We start from the raw sequence: 20,476 nt of genomic DNA, 5'->3' as shown, positions 1-20,476 counted from the left end.
CATAGCACAACCTTTTCATACAAAGTTATTCTGTATTATTGGCAAAGTCAAGTTTAACCAATTTTATATGTATTTGATATGTTTTGAACATCCTATTGTCAAAATGATCTATGTTTTGAAAGTACAGTATTTGAATAGAAAAAATGCAAATAATGCAAAAAAATATAGCCCAGTATTGACAAATGTAGGTCAGATCTTTTTTATATGACTCATTCATATTATTTGCTTCAATCAAGGACCTGTAAGAGCATCCCAAGTAACATGCGATGGGATAAAACAGAGCCACTATTTAGGGACCGGTGTCTTTCCAAACTGGCATTGCTTAGCCAAGTTATTACACACAGTGAGGTAGGTGGTGGGTGTAGGATTTGAACCTGAACCTGAAATACCAAAACAATTCAGTCTAACGCTTCAATTTCCATCTTTTTTTAATTTTTTAATATAATATTATCACTGTAAAAATTACCCTAAATTCAATAAACAATAGCAATATTTTAGGTTTTCTATGCACCCCTACTAATGAAAAGCTAAATACATTCATCAAAAAGTAGGATGATGGTGAAATGCAGCCAACTTTGCGTAAATATGAAAAAAAGTGATTGATTTTCGGTTGAGTGACTTTACGTTGAACTCAAGTGAGGAGAAAGAGCGAAATGTTACACTTACAAACACTGGGTTATATAACTAACTACGTCAGTTATGCCGCAATAAGCAAACAGCGTTTGTTAAATATTTGCAGAATGTAGGGTGGACTGATTATCTTTCGAACGTGGCATGGTTCATGTTTTCCGCATGGTCTTTATTAAACAAATAATTATAAGCAAAAGTTGTAACTTTCAACCAGTGTTCACTATTAGCGCACTTTTTTGCGAAAATTGCGAAGCACTTTCGCAACTTTTTTTAGGGACTGCGAAATAGCACTTTTTTCCGATTTTGAAGAGAAATAGCACTTTTTTCCGATTTTGAATGGAATAAAAATTCAAAGTTAACAAATATTTTCGAGTATTAAGTTGACAAATAAGTAACATACTGGTACTTTTGTAACTCAATTCTGCATATCATAACGATATTTACCGGAATTCTAACCTATGAGATGCAGACATAGGAGATAAAGCTTTTGCATTAACGGCAAAATTCTTGTTTATAATATGACTATTATACAAGCACAGGGATTCCGCTTCTCCCGCAAAAAAACGCTCCCGGGGCGTTTCTTTGAACGAGAGTGGTCATGTGACTATCAATGATATCGATGAATTCAAAATGACTATAAAAAGTGTTAGTAAGGTGTTATAGTCGCTTTGGATGAATTGTGACCAAACTGCACGATTTTCAAATCAGACGAAACTTTTAGCAGCATGTCACAGATTTGCAAAATCAACAAATTCACATTAAGTGCCATTTTATTGTAATCACAATGTTGAAAGGAGGTGGCATTTTCCGTAATTTTGCGATATTTACACAACTATTTCTCATTGATATGCGAGGAGGGGTGGGCAAAATTCAATATATTTTTAAATCGAATATTTTTAAGGAGTACCGAATAAACGTGGTGGAAACATTAAAAAATCGGCAACAAAGCCTTTTTACTGGTTAATTCCGTTGTAATCTCTAATTGTTCTCGTCACCGATCGTTTTGGCGGCGATATCCAGGTTTTGGGTAATCTATATTCCCGCCCTCTCTTTTTTACAAATATGAATTCTTGTGGGTCGGCGGACATCGAAGTTTTATATTTCGGGTTTACCCGTTCATTCACATCGGCAACAGCTGTTGAAGACATTGAGGACTCAAATTAACATTTGCGCTGGCTTTAATATTACCTATCAAGATTTGTAAATTTACCGTCCCAATTTTATGCAATGGTAATATTATTGTCCATACCGTGATGCAGATATTTATTAAGAGTAAGACGATAATTAACTTTCTCATGTATTTCTATGGTGATAAACTTCGCAAATCTGAAATTGTGCCAATCCTGAATGTTGATTTGAAATAGTGATTGAATAATTCGGCTATAAAGGCATTTCTGCGTGGTCATAAGACGAGATGACGTTAATGAACAGCACTTCTTTCACAGGATATTTTACGTATGCGACTTAATGCTAAAAAGATTGGGCTCGAGTGCTTTTTTTTCGAGTGCTGGAGTGCCTAATAGAGGTCAGGCGCTAATTGTAACTAATTTCCTCAAGTTTCAACGTGTTTTCAACAAAACAATACCCCGGCGATAATTATAGCTAAAATGTTACCGAGCAATTCACAATTTTATTTATGGAATTTGCAAATTCACCAGTTTCTTGACGATTTTGATATTGTCACGCCCTAATTATTAGTGCAAAAAATACTCCCCTTCTTCCGTGGCGGTTTGACGGGTTCTTTGTTCCATTCTTCAGAAAGTTCTGACACGGGGGATATAGAATACTGAATCCGGAGGGTTGAATCCCTGTCCACTTACTGGTGATTTTCCGTTTTGAAATGCGTGAAACATTCTCTATTTTAAATTAAATGACGTTTCGCGGGCTAGAGTTCTCCCCGAAAATGATGTGTTCCAGAGGTTAGTTAGACGATAGATAAAACATTTAATTAATAATTTTCGTGAGGCCCCGTTTTCAAAAATACAAAGTTATATCGCAAAAAAATGCGTTATGATACATTTGGAATGAAACATTATTTACCGTGAATTCAGATCACATGTTACTCTCCATGACACCCGGTATCCGAAAAATACAGTTGTATCTCGAAAAATGTGTTTTGTTACATTTAAAATAAAACATTTTTGCGATTAATTTAGATCATATTTTGCTTTTCACGACCCCCGTTTCCGAAAATACAAGGTTATATCGCGAAAATGTGTTTTGTTACATTTAAAATAAAACATTTTTGCGATTAATTTAGATCATATTTTACTTTTCAGGACACCCGTTTTCGAAAATACAAGGTTATATCGCAAAATGTGTTTTGTTACATTTAAAATAAAACATTTTTGCAATTAATTTAGATCATATTTTGCTCTTCACGACACCCGTTTTCGAAAATACAAGGTTATATCGCGAAAATGTGTTTTGTTACATTTAAAATAAAACATTTTTGCGATTAATTTAGATCATATTTTACTTTTCAGGACACCCGTTTTCGAAAATACAAGGTTATATCGCAAAATGTGTTTTGTTACATTTAAAATAAAACATTTTTGCAATTAATTTAGATCAAATTTTACCTTTCACGGCAACCCGTTTCCGAAAATACAAAGTTATATCACAAAAAATGCGTTTTGTTACATTTATTTTGCATTCCCAATAAAATACATATTTTCCCTAATTAAGGTCGTCGATGAATCTGTTCCTGTCGTTCAAGCTCGACACACGTTTGGACGAGTGTGGGGCGGTTTTTTGGTCGACGATAAATTAAAAAGTTGCCACATGTTATTTGTATAACGATAATAACTGAAAATTAAGATTTCATAATAGAAGTTAATTTGTCTCAAGATGGTATTTTACGATTCCTGCCCACAGAAAATAAACACGCTGACAGGCTTGGTTATAATTGATATTCGTTTAATTTATTTTACACTATTAATTAATAAACGCGCCACACCAATTGCGACCATATAAATTGCAGTCGCATCGGTATGGACTGTATGTTTTTGGCGCTCTCACATTAATAATAATTTTCAACAAAACAATACCCCGACGGTCATTAAAGCTGAATTCGTTACCGAATAATTCGCAATTTTATTTACGGAATTTGCAATTTCAAGATCTCACTTGACGATTTTGATGATGTCATGCCCTAATTATTACTGCTTAAATGCCTCAAAATACAACAAATGTAATCATTTTCGACGATAACAGGCGCAACAATTCGTAAACGAGCCGTTATAACGAAATTCGCGATTGATTTTACCTCTCTCTTGTTTACAATTTTAACATCCCGCCGGTCATGTATGGTCGAATAAAATGTTCACATATTCGAAACATGACTTGGCCAAGGATGGAAGGGATCACTAAAGAGCTAATAGAAAGTACATACGCGAGGGTATGATATTGATATCGAGAATATTTGTGAGCATATCACAGGACGGAAATATTTTGCACCCGGCTGTTTATTGGCAGAACAACGATACGCTAAAGTTAATTGATCGAATACAGGGAAGTATTGTCTTCATGTTGTCTTTCTTAAATAATAACTTTTTCAATAAATGTTCATTTTACTTTTGCGTCTTTATTATATGTCTGGTTTTCATTTATTTTAAATTCGAAATTGTCCGAAATACTCCAACAGGTGTATAGGTACAATAATAATAGTACTTACCAAAGTACCTACCAGGGAAGTTTAATACACACGATGTGTAAAGGGCGTCGTAACTCCCGTTTATTAATTATAAATTTTTTTACATTCTGCTTAAAAAACAACGGCAGTCATCTCACGTAACTCTCGCGATCAAATCTTTTTCGTTTTGTATGGCATCGTCTTGGCGACGAATTTATTGCCGACTGAATTTTAATTGTGTTTTAGGTTAGTTAATTTCTGTTTGTTGGTTTCTAAACTTTACAAACTTGGGTAGCAATTACTATTAATGTGAGATTTGTGCATATGAACGATTGAATATCGCGACTGGATGTCCGATATCTGAGAATGCGTAATTCTCTTTCAACATTAATTTTCAGAATATCAGCGTTCATGTGGTCGAATAAAAATTATTTATCAAATGGATTGGTATTTCGAGACACTCTCAAAATTAGTTGGGATCCATTATCCTATCATTCGTTTATTTTTTAATATTCATGTTTTTCTCAAGAATCACCCTCGTTATATTTAGTGTACCTTCGCAAAAGAAAACTCTTTGATGTCATCGTTCCTATTAGTGTAATTGAAATATATGGAAACCTCGCAAGTGGCGTTGTGATGCGAATATTTGATACTAGGTCAGCAACATTACAAAGAGTGCTATTTATGAATGCTGAAAGTACATGACATTACTAAACATTTTGCCAATATATGATGTTTTCTGCCCGATTTAAACTAACTCGCACGCAAACCAAGGCACGTGGACATTTAAAAATTACTTGTCTTTGGGTAAGCTCTGAAATAGTATAATATAAATGTAAATGAGAAATTAGGTCACGCTAGCTCACGAAACGGGAGGATTTTCAAAGTGATCTTGTGTAATATTTCGGAGAAAAAGTTTGAAAAGAAAGTAGGTCAACATATCTCCTAAAACAGGGGAGTATCCTGCATAATATTTCGGAGGGAACGTAGGTTAACCTATCTTTTAAAACAGCGGGTGGCGACTTTCAAAGTGGTTCAAAATCACAAATTAATAATTATCATATTAGGTTTAGGGATGAATCGAAAAGTTGAATTTCCAGCGCACCTAACCCTAATTAGTTGATTGCTATTTATATTTGGGGGGGGGGGGGATTATTTTGCACCGGATTTGTACAAACGATCCACCCTGTAACTAATATGGTTTCCAGTCGGCCTGGTGTCTGTTAGATGGAAGGAGTAACAAATGTGAAAGTCTTTGCTGTTTACGCGAATAAGCAACTGACACCGTGATACATTGCATGAAAGTTTTGTCCGCTGCAGGTGTTAGCAGATGTCATTTCGTTGCCGATGAATTGGCTTGTTTTAATTAAACATGAATTCGCTTAAAGGGAACTCGTTAACGAAAAGGCTTCTCTTTAATTCATAATATTAACCGGAGGAGCGCTTTTTCGAGTATCTATGCCGTTTTAAATGGGTTATATGAAAGGCTAGGGCCCCTAACTTGTTAAAATGGGCAAAAGCACTTTCGCACTTTTTTTTTGGACTGCGAAGCACTTTCGCACTCATAATTTGCTTAGAGTTAACACTGCTTTCAACTAATCAAGATATATATATACCATATATACCGCAGGAATTATGAAAAATAGGTAAAGAACACTCAAAGTTCTTAAAATACTTCAAATTGGAAAGTTTTAATTATACTCATGATCATATTTTCTAGAGAGTTTCCCAAGTTTTCAGAGTTAAAATAAAATGCATTTATTTTCTTAAATAAAAATCAGGTCGCATCAAAATATATAACTTCATTATTAACATTTAAATCCCATAAAAAAAAGATTTATGATTATAATGTGATATACCGGTATGAGCTAGATTTATTCATGCGAACAATTTTAGTGCTGGCCAGTCCCAGCACTACCCAGTCATACGTCTATGTCATAGTTAATTTTAAAGAATTTGATCATTTTATGTTAGAGGCTGCACAAGGGCAGATTACAGAGATTTCCAAGAAATGGATTGGTATTTCGCAATGCATTCAAAAGCATCTCACAACGCACAACTCAGGAAATAACGTTTTACAAGAATCATATAACTCCAGATAGGCAGAAATATTGTTAATAACCTAATATTTTTTTCCATGTAAAGGTATTATGTGAATGCTAATGTACAGGATAGGTTCACAAATCGACTCGAGAGTGCATGCGCAGCATGGGACATTTCAGCAAAAGCCACATAATTATTACCGAATTCTTACCTTACCGTCTTACCCAATACTTTGACGCGACCCTCAAATCGCCAACAACCTCTATTGGGTTAGTTGATATATAAACATTATCAAAGAGAGCAAACAATGGGCGTGCAAAGTTAACTAAGAAGGCGTACGGTGCAAACATAGAAAAAAGGGAGAAAAAACAATCCTGCAAACATGCCGGCAGTAAACTAGCAAACAATTAAGACAAATGTATTAAATATGTCAGATGTAATCAAATCAAATATTAGGTTACGAAGGCTTTCATTCATAATAATTTAGACTTGATGTCATTGTCATTATCTTTTATAGCATCCCTAATGCACTTTCAAAAGACAAGATTCTATCTATATAGTCTGTAATACAGTGTTAACTCTAAGCAAATTATGAGTGCGAAAGTGCTTCGCAGTCCAAAAAAAAAGTGCGAAAGTGCTTTTGCCCATTTTAACAAGTTAGGGGCCCTAGCCTTTCATATAACCCATTTAAAACGGCATAGATACTCGAAAAAGCGCTCCTCCGGTTAATATTATGAATTAAAGAGAAGCCTTTTCGTTAACGAGTTCCCTTTAAGCGAATTCATGTTTAATTAAAACAAGCCAATTCATCGGCAACGAAATGACATCTGCTAACACCTGCAGCGGACAAAACTTTCATGCAATGTATCACGGTGTCAGTTGCTTATTCGCGTAAACAGCAAAGACTTTCACATTTGTTACTCCTTCCATCTAACAGACACCAGGCCGACTGGAAACCATATTAGTTACAGGGTGGATCGTTTGTACAAATCCGGTGCAAAATAATCCCCCCCCCCCCAAATATAAATAGCAATCAACTAATTAGGGTTAGGTGCGCTGGAAATTCAACTTTTCGATTCATCCCTAAACCTAATATGATAATTATTAATTTGTGATTTTGAACCACTTTGAAAGTCGCCACCCGCTGTTTTAAAAGATAGGTTAACCTACGTTCCCTCCGAAATATTATGCAGGATACTCCCCTGTTTTAGGAGATATGTTGACCTACTTTCTTTTCAAACTTTTTCTCCGAAATATTACACAAGATCACTTTGAAAATCCTCCCGTTTCGTGAGCTAGCGTGACCTAATTTCTCATTTACATTTATATTATACTATTTCAGAGCTTACCCAAAGACAAGTAATTTTTAAATGTCCACGTGCCTTGGTTTGCGTGCGAGTTAGTTTAAATCGGGCAGAAAACATCATATATTGGCAAAATGTTTAGTAATGTCATGTACTTTCAGCATTCATAAATAGCACTCTTTGTAATGTTGCTGACCTAGTATCAAATATTCGCATCACAACGCCACTTGCGAGGTTTCCATATATTTCAATTACACTAATAGGAACGATGACATCAAAGAGTTTTCTTTTGCGAAGGTACACTAAATATAACGAGGGTGATTCTTGAGAAAAACATGAATATTAAAAAATAAACGAATGATAGGATAATGGATCCCAACTAATTTTGAGAGTGTCTCGAAATACCAATCCATTTGATAAATAATTTTTATTCGACCACATGAACGCTGATATTCTGAAAATTAATGTTGAAAGAGAATTACGCATTCTCAGATATCGGACATCCAGTCGCGATATTCAATCGTTCATATGCACAAATCTCACATTAATAGTAATTGCTACCCAAGTTTGTAAAGTTTAGAAACCAACAAACAGAAATTAACTAACCTAAAACACAATTAAAATTCAGTCGGCAATAAATTCGTCGCCAAGACGATGCCATACAAAACGAAAAAGATTTGATCGCGAGAGTTACGTGAGATGACTGCCGTTGTTTTTTAAGCAGAATGTAAAAAAATTTATAATTAATAAACGGGAGTTACGACGCCCTTTACACATCGTGTGTATTAAACTTCCCTGGTAGGTACTTTGGTAAGTACTATTATTATTGTACCTATACACCTGTTGGAGTATTTCGGACAATTTCGAATTTAAAATAAATGAAAACCAGACATATAATAAAGACGCAAAAGTAAAATGAACATTTATTGAAAAAGTTATTATTTAAGAAAGACAACATGAAGACAATACTTCCCTGTATTCGATCAATTAACTTTAGCGTATCGTTGTTCTGCCAATAAACAGCCGGGTGCAAAATATTTCCGTCCTGTGATATGCTCACAAATATTCTCGATATCAATATCATACCCTCGCGTATGTACTTTCTATTAGCTCTTTAGTGATCCCTTCCATCCTTGGCCAAGTCATGTTTCGAATATGTGAACATTTTATTCGACCATACATGACCGGCGGGATGTTAAAATTGTAAACAAGAGAGAGGTAAAATCAATCGCGAATTTCGTTATAACGGCTCGTTTACGAATTGTTGCGCCTGTTATCGTCGAAAATGATTACATTTGTTGTATTTTGAGGCATTTAAGCAGTAATAATTAGGGCATGACATCATCAAAATCGTCAAGTGAGATCTTGAAATTGCAAATTCCGTAAATAAAATTGCGAATTATTCGGTAACGAATTCAGCTTTAATGACCGTCGGGGTATTGTTTTGTTGAAAATTATTATTAATGTGAGAGCGCCAAAAACATACAGTCCATACCGATGCGACTGCAATTTATATGGTCGCAATTGGTGTGGCGCGTTTATTAATTAATAGTGTAAAATAAATTAAACGAATATCAATTATAACCAAGCCTGTCAGCGTGTTTATTTTCTGTGGGCAGGAATCGTAAAATACCATCTTGAGACAAATTAACTTCTATTATGAAATCTTAATTTTCAGTTATTATCGTTATACAAATAACATGTGGCAACTTTTTAATTTATCGTCGACCAAAAAACCGCCCCACACTCGTCCAAACGTGTGTCGAGCTTGAACGACAGGAACAGATTCATCGACGACCTTAATTAGGGAAAATATGTATTTTATTGGGAATGCAAAATAAATGTAACAAAACGCATTTTTTGTGATATAACTTTGTATTTTCGGAAACGGGTTGCCGTGAAAGGTAAAATTTGATCTAAATTAATTGCAAAAATGTTTTATTTTAAATGTAACAAAACACATTTTGCGATATAACCTTGTATTTTCGAAAACGGGTGTCCTGAAAAGTAAAATATGATCTAAATTAATCGCAAAAATGTTTTATTTTAAATGTAACAAAACACATTTTCGCGATATAACCTTGTATTTTCGAAAACGGGTGTCGTGAAGAGCAAAATATGATCTAAATTAATTGCAAAAATGTTTTATTTTAAATGTAACAAAACACATTTTGCGATATAACCTTGTATTTTCGAAAACGGGTGTCCTGAAAAGTAAAATATGATCTAAATTAATCGCAAAAATGTTTTATTTTAAATGTAACAAAACACATTTTCGCGATATAACCTTGTATTTTCGGAAACGGGGGTCGTGAAAAGCAAAATATGATCTAAATTAATCGCAAAAATGTTTTATTTTAAATGTAACAAAACACATTTTTCGAGATACAACTGTATTTTTCGGATACCGGGTGTCATGGAGAGTAACATGTGATCTGAATTCACGGTAAATAATGTTTCATTCCAAATGTATCATAACGCATTTTTTTGCGATATAACTTTGTATTTTTGAAAACGGGGCCTCACGAAAATTATTAATTAAATGTTTTATCTATCGTCTAACTAACCTCTGGAACACATCATTTTCGGGGAGAACTCTAGCCCGCGAAACGTCATTTAATTTAAAATAGAGAATGTTTCACGCATTTCAAAACGGAAAATCACCAGTAAGTGGACAGGGATTCAACCCTCCGGATTCAGTATTCTATATCCCCCGTGTCAGAACTTTCTGAAGAATGGAACAAAGAACCCGTCAAACCGCCACGGAAGAAGGGGAGTATTTTTTGCACTAATAATTAGGGCGTGACAATATCAAAATCGTCAAGAAACTGGTGAATTTGCAAATTCCATAAATAAAATTGTGAATTGCTCGGTAACATTTTAGCTATAATTATCGCCGGGGTATTGTTTTGTTGAAAACACGTTGAAACTTGAGGAAATTAGTTACAATTAGCGCCTGACCTCTATTAGGCACTCCAGCACTCGAAAAAAAAGCACTCGAGCCCAATCTTTTTAGCATTAAGTCGCATACGTAAAATATCCTGTGAAAGAAGTGCTGTTCATTAACGTCATCTCGTCTTATGACCACGCAGAAATGCCTTTATAGCCGAATTATTCAATCACTATTTCAAATCAACATTCAGGATTGGCACAATTTCAGATTTGCGAAGTTTATCACCATAGAAATACATGAGAAAGTTAATTATCGTCTTACTCTTAATAAATATCTGCATCACGGTATGGACAATAATATTACCATTGCATAAAATTGGGACGGTAAATTTACAAATCTTGATAGGTAATATTAAAGCCAGCGCAAATGTTAATTTGAGTCCTCAATGTCTTCAACAGCTGTTGCCGATGTGAATGAACGGGTAAACCCGAAATATAAAACTTCGATGTCCGCCGACCCACAAGAATTCATATTTGTAAAAAAGAGAGGGCGGGAATATAGATTACCCAAAACCTGGATATCGCCGCCAAAACGATCGGTGACGAGAACAATTAGAGATTACAACGGAATTAACCAGTAAAAAGGCTTTGTTGCCGATTTTTTAATGTTTCCACCACGTTTATTCGGTACTCCTTAAAAATATTCGATTTAAAAATATATTGAATTTTGCCCACCCCTCCTCGCATATCAATGAGAAATAGTTGTGTAAATATCGCAAAATTACGGAAAATGCCACCTCCTTTCAACATTGTGATTACAATAAAATGGCACTTAATGTGAATTTGTTGATTTTGCAAATCTGTGACATGCTGCTAAAAGTTTCGTCTGATTTGAAAATCGTGCAGTTTGGTCACAATTCATCCAAAGCGACTATAACACCTTACTAACACTTTTTATAGTCATTTTGAATTCATCGATATCATTGATAGTCACATGACCACTCTCGTTCAAAGAAACGCCCCGGGAGCGTTTTTTTGCGGGAGAAGCGGAATCCCTGTGCTTGTATAATAGTCATATTATAAACAAGAATTTTGCCGTTAATGCAAAAGCTTTATCTCCTATGTCTGCATCTCATAGGTTAGAATTCCGGTAAATATCGTTATGATATGCAGAATTGAGTTACAAAAGTACCAGTATGTTACTTATTTGTCAACTTAATACTCGAAAATATTTGTTAACTTTGAATTTTTATTCCATTCAAAATCGGAAAAAAGTGCTATTTCTCTTCAAAATCGGAAAAAAGTGCTATTTCGCAGTCCCTAAAAAAAGTTGCGAAAGTGCTTCGCAATTTTCGCAAAAAAGTGCGCTAATAGTGAACACTGCTGTAATATGATACTGTGAGTCTGCGATAACAATAGGTTTAGAATATATTTAATATTTACACAATGATTATCTCCATTATACATACCTCTGGCTTTGAATGTGAATCACAGTCAGACTCATTATCAAGTGGAGTCGCAAACTGAACGAACGATATTTTGCTGCGTCTTTTTCTCATGATATCTGCAAACAAATATTAGTGATGAACTATTGGAAATTTGGAATCGTTTTGTTTTTCGAAAAAACTAGGGAGCCTAAAGTCCGATAAAACCTCTTAAAAACTATATTGGTTGACACTCATTAAAGTCCCAAAAGTACACAAACACAAAATCCAAACATCAAGTGGAATTATTATGAGTAGTTTGATTGGCAAGTCAGGTTTTTCCAAAATATCTTTCGAAGAATGATTTAAATAAAATATTAAACGAAAAACATATGAAAGGCATCTTCGTCTCATTCAGTTAAATTTTATTTCCACAAAGAAGATATATACAGCCTAATTTGAACAAATTTTTAGAGCAGTATCTCATCATTTTTCTAAACCAAAACGAATCTACACTGACTGGTCCAAAAGTTTTGTAAAAGAAAGAAAGGAGCATTAGGTTGGGAACAAATCAACCAAATAGCTTCAGAATGTTCAGATCATATTTCATTATTTGAATGTTTAATTGAATATACATTTCATTAGTAACGCAAGTTCAAATCTGAGCAAATATGATGTGAGATCCAAATTTGAACAACCAAGAAAAAGCATATTGATAGGACTAAAACTACAAGAATGGCTTTGAAAAAGAAATTGTAAAATCATTTCTAAATAAATGTAACTGGGGTTGTTTTTGAATATTCAATTTACTTGTTCAACGCGAAATATGTGTAACACTCAATAGTCAATTTAGCGAACATTGTTAATGGCTGCATTATGAATCTTTTAGAATTTATCCGCTCTTGAAAGAGATTCACATAAATTTATGTTAATCTCTTTCAAGTGCGAATAAATTTAAAAAAACACGTTTAATTCCTATTTGCAAAAGGTTGCCTATTGAGTACTCTGCTAAGATGAGCAATCTTGAGAAAAACAAAATAAAAAACCATGCTTGGAAATATAAAAATACCAATGAGGTAATAATGGGTGGCAACTTATGCACTAGCCTACTGAACACGTGTAGACATAAGCAAAACATGATGCAATTTGTGATAATGCTGATTTCAGAAGTATATGTAATTATATTACAATTTACAAAACATACCAGTTGGCATTAGAGTAGTTGCAGGATTGCACAACTTCCAATCTAAACCGCAGACACCACAAAACAACATGTTTTGTATAAGTAAGAAAATATGCAATATATAACATGGCCATGGATGTCAGTAGAATGCATCTATGGCTAGAAAGTTGTGTTACAGTAATTTTAATAACAAAATTTAAAAAAAATGTGACCTTTGCTCCAAATTGGGTGGTTAACAATAATAACGAGTTCTGGTTCCGTAATAATTAATCCAAGTAAAAGAGAATACAATGTGGTAGTAATCATGGCCTTAAGGCACAGACAAAATCTGACGTGACAAAACTACCAAGCTGAGAGTTCATTCTCGAAATTAAAATATTAACCAATACTAAAGGAACTATCATGGTGTTTTTAGGATTGTTTAAAATTAAAAAAAAATTTTTTAAATATGGTATTTCTTTTTCTGTAAATATGTAAATATGGTATTTCTAACGAGCTTCACAGTAGTACTATTCCATTGTCGAGTGGAAAATCAATAACATGTAGGTAAAAGAACAAACTCATTTGAATGTAAACTCAGACGAACTCGTGTTTGATGCAGCTGTTATGCCAGCACTCCCATGAAAAACATCCATCAAAAACAATTCAATAATTACACAAATGAATTTTGAAAGACTATTCAAAAACTATTTGCTTGCTTAAATATCTCTCAATATAAGATTGTATATTTTCAAAAATACGCAACCTCATATCTATTGTTTACTCTATAAACAATGTGAATTGTGAGAAACTGCTGTTTGTTCTTCTTTTTATCTATGTGATAAACCTTTATGGCCATTTACTTTTATTTTCAAATTTTATGCAACTCAGCTAGTTTATCACATAAAATTGTCCTGTATAATAATCAAAATGAATAGAACTGAGACTATCAAACTGGAAAATGATATAAAATGACAGAAGCCATTGTCATTGTCGTAAAATTAGGAGAAGGAATTTCATAAACCAGTTTTCAAAACAAAATTGAACCAATTTGAAACTGACCGTAATAATATGAATGTTAGCTGTAAAAACTTTTAAGTGATGCCACACCCCCTGCAGCTATTGGTCAATCATTATCGAAAGTTTATATCGATAACAAAGATTCTGCAGACTGGTGATTGTAGCTCATAATGACGAGTTGATACTAATTTCCCAATGATAATAAGTACATAATTTTTTATGCTTTATCAATAGATTATTCTAATGAACCTAACACACCGGTATACATGCATTGTGTTATAAGTATACATTGTGTTATAATAAAATGTTTGGAATAAAGTCTGAAATACATTATATAATTTGTGTCAATGACTCTTTTCTTCTGCTGCACAACACATGTTGGCGATGTTGCAGAGATTTTTTGTTAAAAATTAAAAGCTTAGCAGAATTTTGCTGCAGGACATAGCATAATGTATGTAGTATTTATATCCACAAAAGAAGGCTGAAATAAACAACCATCTCAACAAAATATGGTCATGTAATTTTGGCAATAAGTTTAAGTATTTCTAATTCATGTATACTGATATATGATTTCAAGGTGCATAAAGACAACGCAACTGATACTTTTGTGCATCTTTTTACAGACTACGAATTAGTATTAGGCAAATTTATATCTTACATTGAATGTGCCATGTTCTCCATATAGCATTATTCAATCGAATCTTATCTTTCACAGAGAGACGTAAACCTTTAAAATTCTTCCATTTCGGTGAAACAACTTTCCCTCTAAAATCAAAAAAAGTGGAAATAAAAGCAAGCCCCAACATTTTCATTTCATTCTACAAATTTGTTCATTAAATAGATCTAAATGTTTGCTTTATAAGTTAATCAGGTGGACACTTTAGTTTTGAAAAAGAATGAAGCTTGTTCAAAAACACTGAATTACATTTTAAAAAAAATTTATATCATAGAATCTGGTCTACTAGCAGATGACTATTATTTCAGCCATATTCTACATTTTATATTAGAATTTGAGATCTGATCTCAAAATGGAATAGAAGTCTGATATGGGACTCACCCTCTATATGCCAATGACATACATTCAAATAATCTTGATAGTGACGCATCAATAGTAATTTGATTTGTTGAACGATGTCCAAACTGATAGGTATTCTACAAATATTTACAATAAGATAATTACGGCAACGATACAAAAAGTCTATACTTATCATTGAAAATACCTTCCACTACTAAAATGAAATTTTGAAAATAAATACAGAAAGTAGATCAATGCTGAAATCTTGTTTAAAAAAATTTTTTTGATTAATTTTTATTACATATGCGATAGGTATTAATGTTATTGTTATAGCAGACAAACATAATTGCTGCCATTCTCAATACTTTTTTGAGCATAAAATAGAAACAACATTACTGAAGGTTTCCATATCCTGTTTTTCCAACCTACATCAACTGTGGATTGGCTTAGCTTCAAATAATCAAATTTATTAATACTGTATAATAAAATTTTCCAGATTTTTGCCCAGATTTCCTGATAGCTTTTAACATGTACATTGAAAAAATCACTTTTCTCCAATTATGGTTCATAACTACGGTAATTAGAATATAATAATTATAAGTCAGGAATTATAATTGTGTTACACAATGTAGTATGCTTAAGGGGCTATTCAACCTTATTTTTAACACAAACATCTTTAGCTAGCATTCGGTCAAAATACGAGAATTTTAAAAAATTTACCGTTAGAACCGATAAAGAAGCTATTTTATACCTGTGTTTCCTTCCGAACATCCGAAAAATCATATCCTTCACGTATTCTGATAGCTTGATCATGATGTACCGGAGAATCTCTGTCGTGGGGAACGTCATCATCAACATCATCTTGATCTGCTACAGATGATATCATAAAATGTCCTGAGTGGATTACTTCTCCATTGCTCTCAGCTTTGAATAAAAATAAATTCCATCATTTAAATTAAAATAATTTTAGCAAATTTAATTTCAAAATTATTCATTTATTAATAATTCATATTCAATGTCAATTGCGATTAAATTTGAAGATAAAAAAAAATTAAATATATTGTAATTGTATTTTTATATTGAAATTTGACCGATTTTAATATTTGATTTTTGAAGCTAATGGTGTGGATTTGGCTACATTCTAAATCTGTACATATGTTAATAGTATAATTAGTAATATGTGATTAGTTTATTGCTATATTTTTCTTTATGCAGTGAAAATATTAGTCTGACGAGTGCAAAATAACAGATAAGCAATTATATGAATTAAAAACACTATTTTGGAAAACCATAATCACAATTTATTTTAGATTATTATTTATTACAATGAGTTGCAAAAACTGATTTAGCATCAGATATCATATATATATCGGTACCTATAATACGTTCTTGAACCAAAAGTTAACTTTACATAGGCTATTCAGTATCTCCAATGCCATATAAGCATCTAAAATTTTGTTTCATCATTTTCATCTGATACCAGTGGTTAGATTTCATCATTGGCATGTTTAGTGATAAAATGCACTTTCCATTTTTACTTCCATTATAATTTACACTCGACTGTTGGATGTTTTTCTTCCTTGACTTATTTAGCATAGGATACGATTTACATATTTATAAGACGACTTTATCATATGGCGAACCACAGCCATGACTGGATTAATGGATTAGGCTAGTTAGTATAACAGGAGTACAGATGCATGGACTTTATAGTATAGGAAGCCATAACTGACCAACTGATTACATGAACCACACTACTGCGAGGAGGAGTCCAGCAATACTCTCGCACCAACCTGCAAACCCGCGCAGGGTAATCAGAGGTGCGAGAGCATCGTAACTCATCCTATCGCAATATCTTATACCATAACATAAATCCAGTAGCTTTGCTATGACAATCCACGAATAAAATGTAATCCAACCTTTACGTTCCCTCAAATTCATTTGTGAGCGGCGAGCAATCATACCCTCCATCTTGAAGTAATACCGAGAAGAGTGTTATCTGATGATGTTTTCACAAAGAGAGTTCTTTTCCAGTATTTGCCAAATGTATTATGTTAATCCATATCGATTCAATATTGTGTTTAGTACGCTTGTTTACATCCAACATAGTGTCCAATAATCCAAGTAAAAATCTTATGTTCTATGTTACAAATTCACAGTTTCTCAAGATTAATTAGTGGTATATTAGAATATCATTTGTAAGTATGTGCATTTGAATGCATAAAATGATAGTAACATCTGAAATATGGCAACAGTTTAGCATGGAAATTAGAAATATTCTGTTCAAACCCTTTGCACTGTTGCATACCACCTCTCAAAATGTGTAATAAATTGCGTAAGCATACGAGCAGTTTCTGATTATCTAGTATATCTAATTAATCTAAAGTAGAGTCTGGTTGGTCAAAGCCTCATTAGGAATTAAATGCCTAAAAGATTTGGAATCCTACTACAGTAGACTACTATCAGACTATAGTTAACCAGATCCCAATCATAAATTGCAATGCACTATACACTGCACTGGCCACTGGGTACCTACAGACCTATGTTACTGGCACGGAATATATATGTCATGATGCAACATATTAACAAAATTATCAATTTCACCACGAAGGCACGAAGTCAAAATCACTCATAGAGCTTGCCAAAGTATACCTAAGATCGCCGGAATGGCATCGGCGCCGACGATAAAGAACTCGCATATCGGGATCGTTACGACAAGAAAACGAGAGAAATAGCTTGCTATATTTCGGGTGATCTTCTGTGCGTCTTGGATCTATAGTGGTTGACAGTTGGTATGGTTCGAAGGGCTCTGTTACGTCACTGTGACGTTACAATGACGTAATTTTTGGATGGCGCAGTCAGGTGGGGGTTAGGATTAACATATGCAAAAATTGTTATGCTACGCCCACTAGTAGTGCTTCAGGTACGAAACTACACTAGACACTAGTCAGCCAATCATGTTGCCTTGCATTTTAAAAATATCGTGTTTCGTGTTTCGTCAGACGTGTTTCGTGTTTCGTTGATCGTGTTTCGTCAGACTTGACTTGACACCAGCTTAATAAATAGGGAACACATTGACCATATTTCGCTGTGATTTGGATGCAATTTTCACCTGTTATCTGTATACAGCGCACTATCTGACTCCAGCCTTATTCAATATGAATCGACCGTATTTTGTCATCGCTGATTTGACACGCATCGACCGTATTTAGCAATCCCTAATTGTACACCCATATACTGCAATACGGTATGACTTTTCTGCGCCTGCTCATCAAACTCCTCGCCGCCATGGGGTGGTTCACGTAACCGCTGGCCGGTTACGGCTTCCCCCACCATCAATTCCATGCATCTGAATTTTTGGCAAACTTGTGCCATATCCAACATGGACTGGTAACCGACTGTGGTTTGCCATATAATTAAGTCGTCTTATCTCCCCCGGGACAACCCGAACTCAACCTAATTCAAGAAACATGAGAACAAAAATGCAAGCGCGACGGCACGTTTAACAGCTCATTCCAGTCATATTTGTGACCGGGTGCTAACCTCACTAATCACACTTTGTCTTTGGACATGCTATGTACATATGAATCGTTCTGTTATTGGGTTGTTGTTAATGGGGATACAACTGTAGCTTTACGCTTTTGTACCGTCGTTTTCCCGTCCCAAACCCCACTCAAAATATGATCACAAAGATTAAAATCAAGAAAATATAGGTAATATCGCCTATTATAATTAAAAAAATGATATGAAGCAATCACAGTTGTTGCACATTTAACCACTGAAGTCAGTTCACAAGACGTCGTTTTGTAGCAGTAAAAAATGCAATCGTTTTACCGTTATAAAAATGAACGCGTATTGGCGAACTTTCTGAATGAATACCATAGTTTGTGTCTGCAATGTTATAAAGAGACATATACGTAGCCTACTACCAAGCTAATGATGTACAAAATTCTGGTCATTTCTTTTAATCCTGACGAAACTGGGTTTGCTTTTTTATTTCTTCGCTTGTTTGTATCTCAGGGTCGCGAACGGAAGTAGGGGAAGGTGGGGCACGTTGGGACATGGGGCACAGTGGAAAATCAGCTCTCACACTAATACCATATTCGGAATCCGGTCCGCGGTTTGATGTTTCAATCCGCCCTTCGGTGAGTTACAACGTCCCCGCAAACGGACAGCGGACGGGTAAGAGCGACGCAAGCTATGAGGTGAAATTGGTTTTGGGGGGTTGAAACTAAAATTTCACCGGTCCGGTTTTTTCTTTTTTCTAACTTAGCCTTTTCAACGTGACAAATCACCGTCTAATACAGTGTTTCTCAAACTTTTTTAGTCCCAGAGCCGCATTTCAAACCTCAAAGTTATGAAGAGCCGCACACAAACAACGCAAGGTAAAATAGCAACAAACCCTAAAAGCGCGAATTTAAAATACCAAGTCATCGTAACAACTAGAGCTGGTCGAAATATTCGAATAATAAAATTTTACTTTTCGAATATCCGGTACCACGTGACCTGCGCCGCTCTGCTTGGACACCAAACTCGCGCGTCTCCACCTGAATGATAAATTGTGCGAGATTTCCCAAAGGCGCTCGCTATCAGAAAAAAAAAATTGAAAAGTGGTTGCCTTGCGTTTTGGTGTTAAATGCTTGTCATTGCAATTGACGTATCGTTTCAAATATTTATTTTGCAAAAAAACGTACCGACCGTTCCGTAAATTTAGAAACATCAAACCAGATTAGGTATTTAAAATAAATATCTCAGATTTTAACCTCCGCATGCTTGGTGTCATGTCATTGGCCACTTCTTGCATTACCGAACATAAAGTTGATTGAAATTAAATGTTAAAATGACTTTTCAGCGTTTCATTGTGTAAAAGGCTATTTTAGGTCGTTAGAAAACTCTAGTTATGTAAATAGCATAGATTTAAAAATGACCAAAAGTTTTTTCGAAAGCTGGTATGAGTTACTTGTATGAAAAATACTCATTAAGTTGTAACCAGATAAGAAATGTCATGTCTTACTCCATTCAAAGCACTTTGTATTAGCTATTTAGTGATCCCTTCCATCCTTGGCCAAGTAATGTTTTGAATATGTAAACATTTTATTCAGCCATGCATGGCCGTTGAGCCAAGAGTAGAACGTAAAATCAATCGTGAATTTTGTTGTGACAATGCACACTGACTCGTTCACGAATTGTTGCGTCTATTATCGTCGAAAATGATTACAATTGGTAAATTTTGAAGCATTTGGGCAGTAATAATTAAGCCTTATAGCATGACATGATCAAAATCATTAGGTGAAGTGCTGAATTTGCAAATTCCGTAAAGAAAATTGAGCATTACTCAGAAAGTATTTTAGG

General features: G+C 34.2%; 1 protein-coding gene across 2 annotated transcripts in view; it reads right to left on the bottom strand.

Moving 5' to 3' along the window:
- LOC120330789 (MLX-interacting protein-like) overlaps positions 1 to 17,361 on the bottom strand; it is a 34,070-nt gene extending 16,709 nt beyond the window's left edge. For both annotated transcript variants that reach the window (XM_039397705.2, XM_039397706.2), the window contains exons 1-5: positions 17,044 to 17,361; positions 15,876 to 16,048; positions 15,167 to 15,261; positions 14,768 to 14,874; positions 11,973 to 12,067 (exon numbers count right to left, since the gene is read on the bottom strand). In XM_039397705.2, coding sequence (XP_039253639.2) covers positions 11,973 to 12,067; positions 14,768 to 14,874; positions 15,167 to 15,261; positions 15,876 to 16,048; positions 17,044 to 17,095 — 522 coding nt within the window. In that variant the 5' untranslated portion in view covers positions 17,096 to 17,361. The remainder of the gene's footprint in view (positions 1 to 11,972; positions 12,068 to 14,767; positions 14,875 to 15,166; positions 15,262 to 15,875; positions 16,049 to 17,043) is intronic.
- Positions 17,362 to 20,476: the final 3,115 nt, after the last annotated feature.

This window comes from Styela clava, chromosome 6, assembly GCF_964204865.1.
Source record: "Styela clava chromosome 6, kaStyClav1.hap1.2, whole genome shotgun sequence".
NCBI lineage: Eukaryota > Metazoa > Chordata > Ascidiacea > Stolidobranchia > Styelidae > Styela > Styela clava.
This window is presented reverse-complemented; position numbering and strand designations above follow the sequence as displayed.